This window comes from Poecilia formosa, unplaced genomic scaffold (assembly GCF_000485575.1).
Source record: "Poecilia formosa unplaced genomic scaffold, Poecilia_formosa-5.1.2 Scaffold173, whole genome shotgun sequence".
Taxonomy (NCBI): Eukaryota; Metazoa; Chordata; class Actinopteri; order Cyprinodontiformes; family Poeciliidae; genus Poecilia; species Poecilia formosa.
In genome coordinates this window covers 245,901-259,520 of record NW_006800112.1, presented here as the reverse complement: position 1 = coordinate 259,520, position 13,620 = coordinate 245,901, and the positions used below count along the sequence as shown (strand labels likewise).

The 13,620-nt window shown below is 41.9% G+C and overlaps 2 protein-coding genes across 4 annotated transcripts; one reads left to right on the top strand and one right to left on the bottom strand.

Moving 5' to 3' along the window:
• Positions 1-658: 658 nt before the first annotated feature.
• Positions 659-8,306, bottom strand: cunh10orf88 (chromosome unknown C10orf88 homolog). Of its 2 annotated transcripts, none has more exons than XM_007565201.2 (9): positions 8,221-8,306; positions 7,130-7,301; positions 6,827-7,024; positions 6,482-6,551; positions 6,189-6,380; positions 5,973-6,086; positions 4,902-5,013; positions 4,340-4,544; positions 659-1,658 (listed from the first exon to the last, which is right to left on the bottom strand). In XM_007565201.2, the coding sequence occupies exons 1-9, from the start codon at positions 8,285-8,287 to the stop codon at positions 1,448-1,450; spliced, it is 1,341 nt and encodes a 446-aa protein (XP_007565263.1). In that variant the 5' UTR covers positions 8,288-8,306; the 3' UTR covers positions 659-1,447. The 2 variants fall into 2 exon arrangements, with proteins under 2 accessions (XP_007565263.1, XP_007565264.1); XM_007565202.2 differs by having other exon boundaries at positions 8,073-8,234.
• On the top strand, positions 8,243-13,320 carry asb3 (ankyrin repeat and SOCS box containing 3). Of its 2 annotated transcripts, XM_016678065.1 has the most exons (11): positions 8,243-8,322; positions 8,518-8,590; positions 9,137-9,345; positions 9,465-9,635; positions 9,732-9,844; positions 9,934-10,066; positions 10,463-10,640; positions 10,850-11,068; positions 12,227-12,529; positions 12,616-12,749; positions 12,833-13,320. In XM_016678065.1, exons 2-11 carry the CDS (start codon positions 8,571-8,573, stop codon positions 13,063-13,065), a joined length of 1,713 nt encoding a protein of 570 aa, XP_016533551.1. In that variant the 5' UTR covers positions 8,243-8,322; positions 8,518-8,570; the 3' UTR covers positions 13,066-13,320. The 2 variants fall into 2 exon arrangements, with proteins under 2 accessions (XP_016533551.1, XP_007565262.1); XM_007565200.2 differs by lacking the exon at positions 8,518-8,590 and having other exon boundaries at positions 8,250-8,322.
• Positions 13,321-13,620: the final 300 nt, after the last annotated feature.

Genomic DNA, 13,620 nt, shown 5'->3' with positions numbered 1-13,620 from the left:
AGAAATGGCTTTTTCTAGACTCATAGAGAATGTCATCTGTTCTTGAATTTCTTTATATTGTGGCATGATGAGTTGCTTTTTCCATATGGTTGTTAGGTTAAGTTTAAGTGTGTTCTTGATTTTACAGGTCCAGGTGCGGCTTAGTGAAACTGAACTGAGTTTTCCATAAATATCGTCACGACTAAACAAAGGGAGGCAGTTACTTCTTATTAAACAATGTTTTGGATAACTTTTTATTCCTTTAATGAATATACAATTACCAACTACTTTTTTTTTTTGCATTAACTGTTATCTTTGTCTGATATTAAAATGTCATGATCCAGAACATAAACAAGTGACAACAAAAGAAGCAAAAACTGTATAAATTTCTGCATTTCTGACTGCAAACCATTTAAAAACATTTAAAATAGATTATGTTTTACTACTTTCTAATGCTGAACAAATAATTTCCCTAAATTCTTGAACTAAAGAGAAAAATCCCTGCAACATCAGACATGAGGAGAGCATCTTTGCTCAACCACTGGCCGTTTTACCGAAAGCGCTCTAATTGTGAACAAGTACTGTTATTTTGAATTGTTAATTTCTTTCCTTGCTACCACCATCTCAGCTTTACCTCTGTTGTGTTGAAAGTTTCCTGCACAACACCGACGCTGCTCCATTGGTATTAAAAACATTTTATTTGTGGCTCACATCAGTACAGTTTAACTCCACAAGTTATAAATCTGCTTAATAGCTTACAGACATGTACAGTATCTAAAACATTTAAAATGTGATCATTAAAATAAGTTACATCATCAGCTTTCACCCCTGTAAGATCGAGAGAACACACCGGCTCAAACAGGGTCAGACCTACAAATGAGTTTTCAATTCGTATTTCAGGGAGTTTAATCCTCTCGGCTGTTCGTCTCACTTATGGACTGCAAGCTTCAAAGCAAAAAGAGATGCTTTAAGTGGAAAGACAACCCCTCTGCTGGTGTTGTGCCTCAATCAGCGATGCTGGAAAACTTGCATTACATTAGAATCTACTGCAGATTTATCTGCGGTCTGTTAAAATATGAGTTTATTCTTTATTACAGTTTATTTTGAATTGATTTTAGTCATAAACACTGAGGTTTAATGAGTGTTATTGCATTGTTTTCAGACACTTTGTGGCCCTATGTTGCACTCAGGATGCTCAACCACAACATAGTGTCTCACTGACTTAACCTTTAAACCGGCAGCGTGGCAGGAAAGCAGAAACTGCAGATTCGACTGGAGAGCAAACACTTTGTCGTTTAGTGTCTAGTTTTGACATTTCAGGTGAAATTTGTTACAGTTTTATGCGTTAAAGGTGACTTCGTCCTCTCCGTCACCATGCCTGGTAACTCTTGACACCAATGTCTGGTTTAATACAAGCGCTGTAAGGCCTCCAGTTACATGACGAGTGAGTGCGCTAGCTGGTCTGAGCTCAGTCTGCAGCTGGAGTTGGGTGGATGTGATCCGAAGGCCCAATCGGAGCGGTTCCTCCCGGCGGTCCGCCCACAGCTCCATGGTTCAGAGCCGCCATCAGCAGGGCCTTTTCCAGCTTCTGCTCCAGAGCGTCCAGCCGCCGGTCCATGTGCTCCTTCAGCCTCCGCTCCATCTCCTCCAGGCGGCGCTCCATGACCGAGTCCAACTCACTGCAGAGAGACGGCAAAGAGGACGCGGTTCGCTCGGGTTTGTTCTGTTTTTAATGTTTTGGATCAGAGAGCATGATGCTTCTCGCCAACTGTGGCCTGGGAGAGATAAACGTTTGTTGGAGGCGGTCACATACGCATCCCACTAATGAACTGAACCGTTCCAATCTAAATTAGACATACAAGTTGAAATATATTCGACAAAATGTCTTAATAAGTGGTGCTAACGTTTCTTTAACTCAACGAGGCTTGTTAGTGGTTATGATTGAGTGCAAGGTCAACAGTTCAAACTATTTTACAAAAGGTACAAGGTAGTCAGACACGTTACCACTTTAATGAGGCCTGGAGGAGGATTCAAACTCTTCCCATATGCTGAAAGGAAATTCGCTGGGATGTTTAGGAACCGCTACGGATCAACCCGGCCATGAACTGGAAACTGCTTGAGCACCAGTGTCGATGTCCACACAGTGAGGCTCAACACTCACACCATGTCCAAAAACCTTCATCTTCACCCAAAATCAAAAGCTACATGGTTGAAATTTGGATGTAACTGGGTGTTCCAACAGAACAACCCATCCAAAACACAAGCTGATTTTAACATTAAGGGTGTGGGAATACGCTTACAAAAGGCCCGGTCTAAACACAATTGAAAATTTGAAGGTTTCCTGGTATTGGCCAGGAAATCAACAAGTTTGAATGAGTTATATCAATCCTGGCTAGAAAAGCAGGCAGAGATCCAACCAGAATCAGACCTGAAGCTCTCTGATGGTAACAAGGTGCAAATTGCTGAGAGCCATTCCAGCAAACATCAGTGGGGATGTACTGCATACGTTTAAATCACAGTGTATAATTTGGAGACTTTGTAAAAATCAGAAAATTTAAACTTGTGCTTTTAAAGACCATTGTAATTGTTTAATTACTCCACCCTGGTAATGGGCCATTTCAAATAAATTTAAAAAAGCCCTAAATTAACAAGCCATTTATTTCCATTATGTGTGGATGAGAAGCGGCTCTTGGTATGCAATAAAACTTAATGACGGGGCTGAGCTTTCAGCACACACAGCCCTCAGTGTCTGTGTCCAAATGAAAAACAAGACTCTTCTCAAAACACAGGAGCAGATCCTGCAAAAACAGCAGCTTTATGTCTAACAGCAGTTTATAGAAACGGTACTGTTGCCTTCGACTTATAAAACCCTTGTGGTAAATGAATACTAATCTAAACATCTGAACAGTTTTAGTTTATTAGCCCGACGAGGGAAGACGTACCGTTGAGCTGCGTTTCTCTCCTCAACATGGAGTCTGACTCAGCTGACCTTCTCTCTCTCTCAGCCCACTCCGCTTGGACAAAGAGCCTCATTTATTCAGCTGCGGTTTTTGATGCCGCATCAGACAGAACAATTCTTATGTTTCAAATCAAACCAGCGTGAGCCGGAAGACTGGTGCGCTAACTACTCTGAGCCGGTTAAGTGCTGTTTTGCAAGACATTCGTGATTCACACGTCCAACGACGCTCATGAATCTGCTCTGTTGTGTGTGTTGGTTTCCCGCAAACCAGCCACTTCTCACCAAACCCGAATCCTTCTGACTCCGTCGCGTAGTTTTCTGGTGAACCACGCATTCAGTTTCAGGTCCAACCAGGTAGCAGACTGCAGGGAGAACCAAAGTAAAACCAAACTGTTGGCTTGTGAAAGAAACTGGCTTCCGTTTCGTCTTGGAGCATGGTGTGGCTGCGAAACCCGAGTGCTTTGTGTTCCTACGGCACTTCCTGTTTGATCTGAAAGCATGAAGGGATCATAAATTGTGTTGCTTCATCTCCCACAGAATCTGCTAAACTGTGGCAAGTTTTCCCCTTTAACATCACAGAAAAGTAGGTTTGGATAAAACACAGAGAAAATATTAAACTTTCCCAAACAGACTCACTTAAATACGGATAAAAAAAATAAAAAATAAAAAAAATCACTCAGTAGATTTAATTGCAAACACACGTCAAGGTAGAAGGACATTAGCTATGACCCTAAGAAGCAAAGATTCTTTGGAGGGGTTGTGAGGTCATTTGAAAACTTGAAGTCCATAATTTTAGGTCCAACAGCTCACCACAGATTAAAGGGAATTGGTTAGGACGTTTGGGAGCAACCTAAGAATAATCTTGTCTCAATCGAGCCTTAAAGTGGAACATACTGGCAAAGTACGGCCGACGTGCAGAACTCGCAGCCAAATGTCTTCCGGAGAAAAGTTTGATGTTCAAACGAGACAAAGATTGAGCTGTTTGGCCAAAGTGACAATAGATATGCGTGGAGGTGTTGAGACGAGACTTTATAAGTACACTGTACCGACCATAAAGTATGGTGGTGGCGGCATCATGCTGTAGGGCTTGGCTGCCAGTGGTACTTAAACGATGCACAAAGTGGATAAAACAATAAATTAGGAGGATGCTCTCCAGACGAACAGAAACAAAACTACAGTTTTTCATCTTTGAAAATAAGGAGGAGCGGTCTAGAATCAACACACAGCTTCAGTTATTACAGCTAGAAACTAGCTGCCCGAAATCTGGGTGAAGCGAAGAACTCAGACCTGAACCTTCAGAGACACATAAACACAGTTCCAAAGTCAGCCTTCTATCACCTGAAGATGAGTTTAAAAGACGGAGACCTGCAGATGGGAGGGAGCTCTCTAAACTCCACCTACCAGGTGCCATTCCTCATCTTCTTCTCCCTCTCAAGCGCTGCCTCGGTGTTATCCAGGCGAAGCTGTGCGACCTGTCCACAGACGCTCTGGAGCATGGGCAGAAGCTCGGGGCTCAGCGCCTGCCCGTGGCTCCGCCCTGTCAGGAAGTGTGACATCATTTCCTCCAGCTGGGCGTGGTTCACTGGCCCCCCGTTGTCGCTGCTCGCTGCACATGAAAGACAGATTTTATCCACAACGGTGTTGGAAATAAAAGGCCTGGGCGATGAAACCCTTTGGCCACAAGGTGTCACTATAGGACAGAAGCAAGACAAGTTACAGAAACAATGACTTAAATTTATAATAACTGCTTTATATGAACTCTTAGTAAAAAAAAACAACATTTTCCTTTATTTGCATTCATTCATGATGGAGTGAAGCTGAATATGCAGAAGGTTGCAGTGACAGAGGTAGACAGCGGGGATAGCACCTCGTACTTTGTATGTGCATAGTAATACATTCTGCAATTGTGCTCCAATCATTTACTGATAATTTGAAATAAGCCAGAAAGACAAGTGACACGTACTGGTATTGTTGGAGCTGATATCGGAGAGTGAAAGGTCTGGGGAAGTGGAGCCCTCTGACATCCCTCCGTTGTGAGACGGAGTCAGGTCTGCAGACCTGATGGGCTCTGGAGGCTTGAAACAGATTTTTAAAAAGTTATTATTCAAAGAATTTAAACATTTAATGAAAATCTAGCTGAAAACTGAGCTCAGGTACTTTCTCCTGACACAACACAGTTTATTACATTTTCTCCTAAAAAAAAATAAAAATTAAACTCAGTTTAGCTCATTGTAAATTACTAAAAACAAACTGAGGCAGGAGCAAAACACATTATCAACTGGTCTGTGAGTTTTTTCTTAACTTTGCTATAACCTCATAAAGGCTGCATTCACAACCATCCTGTTTAGTCCGCTTTAACTGAACTCGGAGCAGGAAGTCCGGCTTGTTTGAGGAGGTGTGAATGCATAATCAAACTCTGATGCGGACCAAAACTGAGAGCTCAAGTCCACCTAAAATCCTATGTCTCGGTTCAATTAAATAGAATTCTAGTGCGGTTTGAATGCGTGTGTGAATGCCAAACGGACTGGAAACCGCTTCAAAAGCAAGAAGCAGAGTATAGCGCAGGGCATAGTGGGTAAATACAACCAAAACAAAGGCACAAATCTAGCGCTGGCGGGAGAAACGGCTTGTGGTTTTTTTTTTGTTTTTTTTTTACGAAAGACAAAACAGAAATCCTACAACTGCTAAAATCTGATGCCACTTTATTTTTGAATACATTTTGTGAAGAAAGAAGTTGCACTCATGTCTCCTTCTGAAGTTTCTGTGTCATTTCCTTCAGTAGTTACTGGTGCAGTGCCACCACAGGTGAGGAGGTGAACAGGTTTTTCAATTAGTTTGGATTGTTTGACACAGTTCAGTGTGAAAGCGAACCGCACCAGGTGAAAATGCAACAAATGTTGCAACTTTCATCCCCAATCGAACTGAGTCTACTGGACTATCCAGGGTAATATAAATGTGAGTGGTGTTCTGATTTAGCCCCAGTTGCAGCCACGATAACCCCCCAGAGTCTCTGTGGGTCAGATAATTGTGATACCGTGGTATCAGCAGGATGAGGTTGATTCCTAGCAGTTGCTCCTCCAGCCAATGCAGAGAAAGCTCCACCACCCATCAGGAGAGGCAGGAAGCCACCCAGAGAGCCTGTCTGATTCTAGGAAAAAGAAATAAAACACAGAATGCTCAATTTGAAACAGGAAATGCATCAGGGCCTGCAAAGCTCTCATGGAGGTATTTTAAAATGTTTTCTTCCCACCTTCTGCTGGAACTGCACCATGTCCAGGAGGTTCTGCGCTCCGGGAGACAAGCTAGTTCCCATCTCCTCAACCAGACTCTGCACCTGCTGCAGGTCTATCCCGGGGCCGCGGGTCGGAGCGGGCTGCAGCTCCTGCAGGCCCACCACGATTCGACGAATCAGAACGCTGCTTCTGCCCGCCAAAGAGAGCAACTGAGAGGAAACAGAACCGAATTGTACCAAATCACACTGAATGTAAATGTAAACGTATGAGACTTTTTTTGGGGGCGGGGGGGTTTCGGTTTATGTCTCACCTTCACTTCACAGGCTGACGATGGAGAGTCAAGCACCAGCTGCTTCCTGTAGAAAGGACCTCTTTCTGGACTGTGAGAAACAAACAAAAGCACCTGATCTCACTTGACAAATTTACTGTTTCAGCATACATTTAACTGCCTGTCAAATACACACACAGATTTTACAGTGTGGCCATCCGAAAGGATTACAAACACAAACTTTCACAAACAAACGATGCAACAAAACAGAGTCGGTTAAAGCATGTGCAGACAGAAGAGCCAAATCTGAAATTCCCCTACAAAGATCTGCATACTTTGATAAGCTGCTCACTCTGCCTGCTGTTAGTCCGCAGTAAGTTTCCGTACTTGTCTGACTGAATGCTCTCCTCCTTCATGCCCCGCACCGTCCCACAGTACTCCTCCAGTTGGTTGTAAACCTCCATGGTTCGAGCCTCGCTGACCACCATCAGGCTGCTGACAGAAGCGGAGGAGGCTGTGCGGCAGCTGAGAGTCAGGACACAAGGCGAACCTTCCTCCACCTGCTCCAACAGCACCGGAGCAACACTGCAGAGCACACGGCATTGATTACGCACTAATCAATGCTCAGTAAATCACAGAAGCTAAAAGTTAAGACAGGAAAAAAGTGTGGGGGGCGGGAGGCATTCTTACTCATCAGTTTCTTTGTCAGAATGACTGAGATCTTCTTCATCGTCGTCTTCTCTGTTGCTCAGATGAACAGGAAGCAAGATGTCACCCAGCTGAGGTCCCTCAGTCTGACAGACCCAGGCAGCTCCACTTTTCACGCCGATGTCCACCATGGTGCTGCAGCTGGAGTTGTTACCTTCAAGGCAACAAGACAAAAACAGACAAATCAGGGTGGTAAGATTAGTTCTTCTGTGTTTTTAAAAAGCCTAGATCTAATTTCAATTAATGGAGACATTAATTATTCCATGAGAGATGAACACGGCTGTGGGTGTTCTGATATGGTTCTTCCAAGCTGCCGACCACGCAACACCCAAAGTCCAAATTTGTGGAACATCCAGCACTAAGTGCATGAATGTATTTCAGGATGTGTGTTTTTAGGAGATCAAATATCTAGAACCAGTGTGGAGATTATTTAAAGTTTTTTTTCTAACATTTAGAAATGTTAACTTTAAGCTCTCAGACGTTTAACCCTTTAAATAAAATCAACCATAGTTTGTAATCTGATCAAATATATTATTCTCTACGTTTAACCCTTTAAATAAAATGAACCATAGTTTGTAATCTGATCAAATATATTATTCTCTATGGATATGCCTGTTATTGGCTGATTGAAAAATCAGCCCATTATCTAAATATCAGCCAGAAAAAAAAAAACAATTAAGTCGTTGCTTTAGGAAACGCCAGCGAAGTTCCTATTAAATATGTTTTAATCAAGAAAAAATGTAAAAATAAAAATACATTAAAAAAATGTAAATAAATATATATTTTCTAGTCATAGAAAAAGGCTTGTTAGTAATTGGGATTTTACTCCGGTCTGTTGATTTTAACCAGCTCTAAATCCGATTTTTTTTTCTAGAAAAAGTAAACCTCCCACATGTAGCTGCTAACATCAACATCAACATTTTACCGTAAAAACGGCCGCTGGTCACCGCTCCTCTGTTCTTCTCACTGTTTCATTCTCCTCGTGTTTTCACACACATTTAACAAACGTGACTGGACTGCCAGCTCAAACTGAGACGACGATGAAATAAAACCGAAATAAAATATAATCAGACCTGCTTCTTCGGACGCTTTGGTGACGTAGCGCCGTGCGACGGACAGCTTACTGAGGTGTGACGCCATCAAACGTCGACTGGCTCCTAGACGTATTTGTTTTGGTGAGAAAAAGAAATCGGCTTTAAATTTGATTAAACTCGTATTCTGTCTGCTGTTGTTTGTTTTTACAGGGAGTGGGTATATTTTTCTGGAGACGTGTTTGCTGTCAGAATAATAGCGAACGACTGGGGTCGTACTTTGTAGTGTTTTATGATAATTAAAGATGTTTTAATACCAGTCATTTTGTTTTTTAACAGAAAAACAAGTCGCAATGCGAGATTAAAGTGGAGTCATCCCTCTCTTTATCGTCATGGTTACAGAAGCAAAGCTGTAAGAAGCTCAGTAGCAACAATTTCTATTTAGTCGTCTTTAACTTTATACTCTTAAATCAATTACATTGGAACCTTGGACAAGATGTGAAGGGCCATTAACAATGCTTATCACAATTCCTAGGGAAAATCATGTTAATGGCTAATACCAATATAATGCAGTGGTAATGTTATCTGCAGGGATCAGGAAGCTGACCAGAGTTAATTGAAGTAAGTCAATTACAGGAAAATCATGAATGAAAAGTATTTAGAGACTTGAAACTGGAGGGCAGATGTTCATATCCCAATGGGGCAACGGTCCTAAACATGCAACCATAGCTAAAACGGAAAGGCCCTCATCATTGATTTCATTTGAATGTTTAAAAATCTAAATATATTGTTATTTCACCGTGCAGATGTAAATGTACTTTATTTCAAGCAACAAAATAAGGCACCAGTTATCTAACAGATTTAACAGATTAGTCTAGTAAAGGTAATTAAAATTATATTGTCTTTTTTTTCCCCTGTACCTGTTATATTCTCTTCCTAACATCATCTGTTCCCAAAGCCGGGGGATGGACTTCACAGAATGCTATGAAGACACCGTGTCCAGTGTTGCTGCTGCGGCCCGCTCAGGCTGCAGGAGGCGGCTGAGGAGGCTGATCCACAGAGGATGCAGTGTCGACAGTCGAGATAACCGCGGCTGGAACCCTCTGCATGAGGCAGCAGCAGCTGGCAGTAAAGACTGTGTGGAGGAAATATTGTCTGCAGTAAGTGGTAAGAAAAGTTACCTAAATGTGCAAAAAAACGTTGACTCTGACAAATGGCAAACAAAGAAGTTGTTCCTGATATTGTCAGGATGTCCTTTTTAATATTCACTTCTAACCTTCGTGCAGAAAGCTCCTCCAGATGTCATCGTGATTATGTGAACGCGCTGACTCACGAGGGGGAGTCAGCATGTTACCTGGCAGCGCAGCGAGGACACCTGGCGGTGGTCCGGCTCCTCCTGAAAGCGCATGCTGACCTCAACCAGCTGACTAATGACCTGTCCTGTCCTTTATATGCAGGTAAGACAGTTAAACACACAGCTTGGCCTGAATATGTTTGTGAGCCACATGAGCATTCAAACACCTCTCCTGTGTGGATCATCTGTTTGCCACCAGCCGTGGACAATGGGCACACAGAGGTTGTGAAGCTGCTGGTCAGGAAAGGAGCGCAGGTCAACAGGATACACACAGCGTCCTGCTGGACCTGTCTACACCAAGCTGTTTACAAGGTAATTCATCAGATTCACACTGAGAACTGATCTCCTGTCATATCCTCTCCACAGCTGTTTTTGATGAAGAGTTTTCCCTCCCTCCTCAGGGTCACAGAGACATCGTTCGTGTTCTTGTTGACGTTTGCAACCTCGAGGCGCACGATGACCACGAGATTTCACCGCTGTTTCTGGCAGCACAGTACGGACAGAAGGAGTGCCTGGAGCTCCTTATTAATGCTGGTGGGCATTAATGCGTGCAGTTTGTGTATATTTGATTGCGGATGTGTTCAAGGTGACGTTGCCTTCAGCTCACTGACTGGCACTGACCTCACTGAGCTGACTGAAATCATCTCAAGGCAACAGCTGAACAAAGAACATTTATTTCCTACAATAATTTTTAAAAAAAATGTATTGCTCTATGTTTAAATGTAACAGTCATGCTGCTGAGTGGTTCAGTATCGCTGAACATTACACAGAACGCAAAGGCGAGAGCTCATAAAAAAGACAGCAGATAGCCATGTTAAAAGTATAGTGGAAGAAGGGAAACTGTTGTTTGAGCAAAGTCAAAATAACACACTCAAGTAAAGCATGGCCTCGATATGGAACAAAATAACACATATGCAACTTCCTCTTCAGGTGCCACTGTGAACACACAGGCAGCTGATCTGGCGACGCCGCTGCTGATTGCCTCCCAGGAAGGCCACCAGGCTTGCGTGGATCTCCTGCTGGATAACGGCGCCAATCCGAACATGGCCTGCAGCAAAGACTGGCCTCAGTTTCCTATTCATGCTGCTGCTGAGTTTGGCCATATAAGGTACCTTTATCAACTTGCCTTCATGAAGAGTCGATAATCAGGGCCTTTCTAAGCTTTTAAGAATGAATACTTTGCTCTTGAATCATATGCAATTTGTACCTTGATTCCTTTTCATCTTTTTATTGCTGTGTTTAAACCTAAGTCATCAGATTCTGGCTGCATTTCTATCTCCTTCTTGATATTAACCTTTGCAAAATCCGTAATCCCAGTATTCTGCGAAGGCTAATAGAGGTCACTGACCGGACGTGTGACCGGGGCGAACGCATGGTCAGTCCGCTGTATGTGGCCATCCACAGCGACCAGACCGGCAGCATCCAGCTGCTGTTAAAGGAAGATTACAGCCCAGATGCTCAGGACTACGCAGACATTCTGGGTTTCCCTTCTCCGCTCTCGCTGGCATTACATCGTACATCCACCAAACCGTGCAGGTGTGTTGGCTGGTTTTTAATCTTTAAAAGCACATTTATCTGATCATTTACATGCCGTATTTGCATTTTTCCTCTTTTCCTTGAAGGCCACACAATTTGATAAAAAGATGAACAGTAGCAAATTAGATTATGTTATGTGATTTTAAGTCTTTATGTTGTTAAGCAAGTGTTTTACTTATTTATTTTCTTTCAGTTCATTGTGAATTGCTTTTTTCATAGATTTGGTGTTCTCTGTTTTATTTCATTTTATTCTTATTGTCACCAAAAGTTATTGGATTTACTTTTTCTCTCTCGTGACTGGTGAGGAAAAAAAAGCAAAGAAAATAAAATAAAATGCCACAAGGTGTATTACATAATTTACAAGTTTGCAAATACTTAATTCCTCATTGTACTGTTAAAAATACTGACCAGTGACAATAAATCTTACCTAATCTAATCTAATTAGCAGGGACAATTAGCATAGATAACTCAAACTCTACAAGCCTGAGTTGGCGTGTTTGGGGTTAAAGTTCAGAACCATCACAAAGAAACTGAACAAGTACAGGATGTTTAAAAAGAAAAATGAGGTAAATGGTCCGACTGTCTTATAGAAAGCCTCCATCCACATACCAGACAAAAGATATATAATGAATTTGAGCAATACTTCATTAGGTGAGCAATAGATTCATCAAATACATTCATATAGAAAAAGTAAAATTATAAAACATGACAATGATTCTAAAAACAACAGAAGATGTTTCAACAGAATGGCTGAAAAAGAAAATAATCAAGGTGTTGCAAGGGTCCAGTCAAAGTTCAGACCAATCATTATATTCATAACGATGTCAAAGACTGATCAACTCAGAGCTTTCAGAGCAGGAGATGAACTTCATTTTACTTCAGTCATTCAGGTTTTTTTTTTAGCATTGAAGTTTTGTAAAAGAATAATAGTCCTGTGTTGTGCAGAATGTGTTCTCGTATTTGCACCGTTAGTTTTTTTTGTTTTTGTTTTGCCTACTATAAACAAAAACGTTATGTCCTGAAACACAAAAGCTTTAGAAAATAAATCAGTTCTATGTTCTCCTTCATGACGTTAGTCCTTTAATTTTCCAGTAAAGCAGAAGAATGAATCAAGATAACAAAATGAATGTGTCCCTGATCCAACGTTTTGCTTTTCAGTGAGTCCGTAAAGCTGTTGCTCAGTGCAGGAGCGACTTTGAATGCAGAGGAATGGACTTACGCCCTGGGCACTGACAGAACAGACCTGCTGGAGCTGATTCTGGACCACAGGAGGATCCCTCGGCCGGAGGCGTTTTCCAAGGGCTTTTTGGCACCGCATCATTGTGGGAAGACCATGTTAAAGCTAAAGGAGCTGAGGGAGCTGGTCTGTGTAGCACTGAGCCAAGTGGACTTTGCTTCCAGTTGGCTTTCCGTACTTCTGAACAAAGGACTTGAACCATCTCTGCTGCTGCACCCCCACATGTAAAAACGCTCTCTTACCGTTTTACACGTCCCTTTGTTGAAAGCTTGATTTAACAGAGATGCTCCACATCTTTTGTCCTGTGCAGGCTGGAGAAGACAGACAGCGATGTGCTCAACTATCTGCTTGAGTTTGTAAACTGGTCGACTCTTTCTCCTTCTCTGAAGATTATCTTGGACCAGAGGCGAGCAGAGAAGACCTGGGAGCCACACACTTATTTTGGTACAAAATTTGTACTTGAGTTGGTATTTTACTTTAGTAATGTCACATTAATAGTTGCTGGATTCTTTCTCTCCATATTTTAGATTCAGTTCCCTGTCTTTTCCACCTCTGCCGACTGAAGGTTCGCGAAGTGCTGGGGCCAGATCAGCTGATGAGGACCAACGTAGTCCAGCAGCTTGTCGTTCCCTCTCCACTTCACGATTTCTTGAAATTTAGGGACATCCAGGAACTGTCCAGCACCCGACCCCCACCATCACCTGTTATAAATCGCATTGAGAGATACCGCAGCACACACGAACACAGACATGTTGTGTAAATCTGATTTGGTGCTTGTCATTTTGTCACTCGTGCTGGTTAAAAGTTTTAAAATCTGTCTTTCGCAAGGAGATGCCAGTCTTAATGGGTCCCACAGAGACTGCTGTTCAAGCCCTCACATCCAAGACGTATTTACACCGTTCTGTCTCATGGAAACATTCCAAATTACTCCATACGTTGCTGCTGGTTTAATGAAATTCAGGGTTTTTGGCTGTTAAAAGAGGTGAAGGAAATAAAAATTACATTTTCAGTAATATTTTTGCCTATGGAATTGTGAGACCTTTTCTATATATTTCTGATTTTTCAAAAGAAATATAGAGAATGAATGTAGAAAAAATATCAAAACTATTATGAAAAAAATGAAAGGAATAAATACATTCTGAAAACTGTTGCATTTAGTGAAACCTTTAAGATAAACAAATTGGTTGACTTGGTTGGTATTTAGCTTCTAGGGTAGATTTAATATCGTAATAAAATATTAGCATGCAATTTGTATTTTATTTTGTAGTTGAAATAATACATTATGATCATGTTAGGTTTTGTTTAGCAGCTACAG

Excerpts from the sequence above, each read along its gene's own strand:
- asb3 (XM_016678065.1), top strand. The coding sequence starts at position 8,571 with ATGGTTACAGAAGCAAAGCT. Across the intron at positions 8,591-9,136 it reads ATGGTTACAGAAGCAAAGCT|CCGGGGGATGGACTTCACAG; the intron begins GTAAGAAGCTCA and ends CTGTTCCCAAAG. Across the intron at positions 9,636-9,731 it reads GTCCTGTCCTTTATATGCAG|CCGTGGACAATGGGCACACA; the intron begins GTAAGACAGTTA and ends GTTTGCCACCAG.
- cunh10orf88 (XM_007565201.2), bottom strand. The coding sequence starts at position 8,287 with ATGGCGTCACACCTCAGTAAGCTGTCCGTCGCACGGCGCTACGTCACC. Across the intron at positions 5,014-5,972 it reads CTCATCCTGCTGATACCACG|CCTCCAGAGCCCATCAGGTC; the intron begins GTATCACAATTA and ends ATCTGTTTCAAG. Across the intron at positions 4,545-4,901 it reads TATCAGCTCCAACAATACCA|CGAGCAGCGACAACGGGGGG; the intron begins GTACGTGTCACT and ends TTTCATGTGCAG.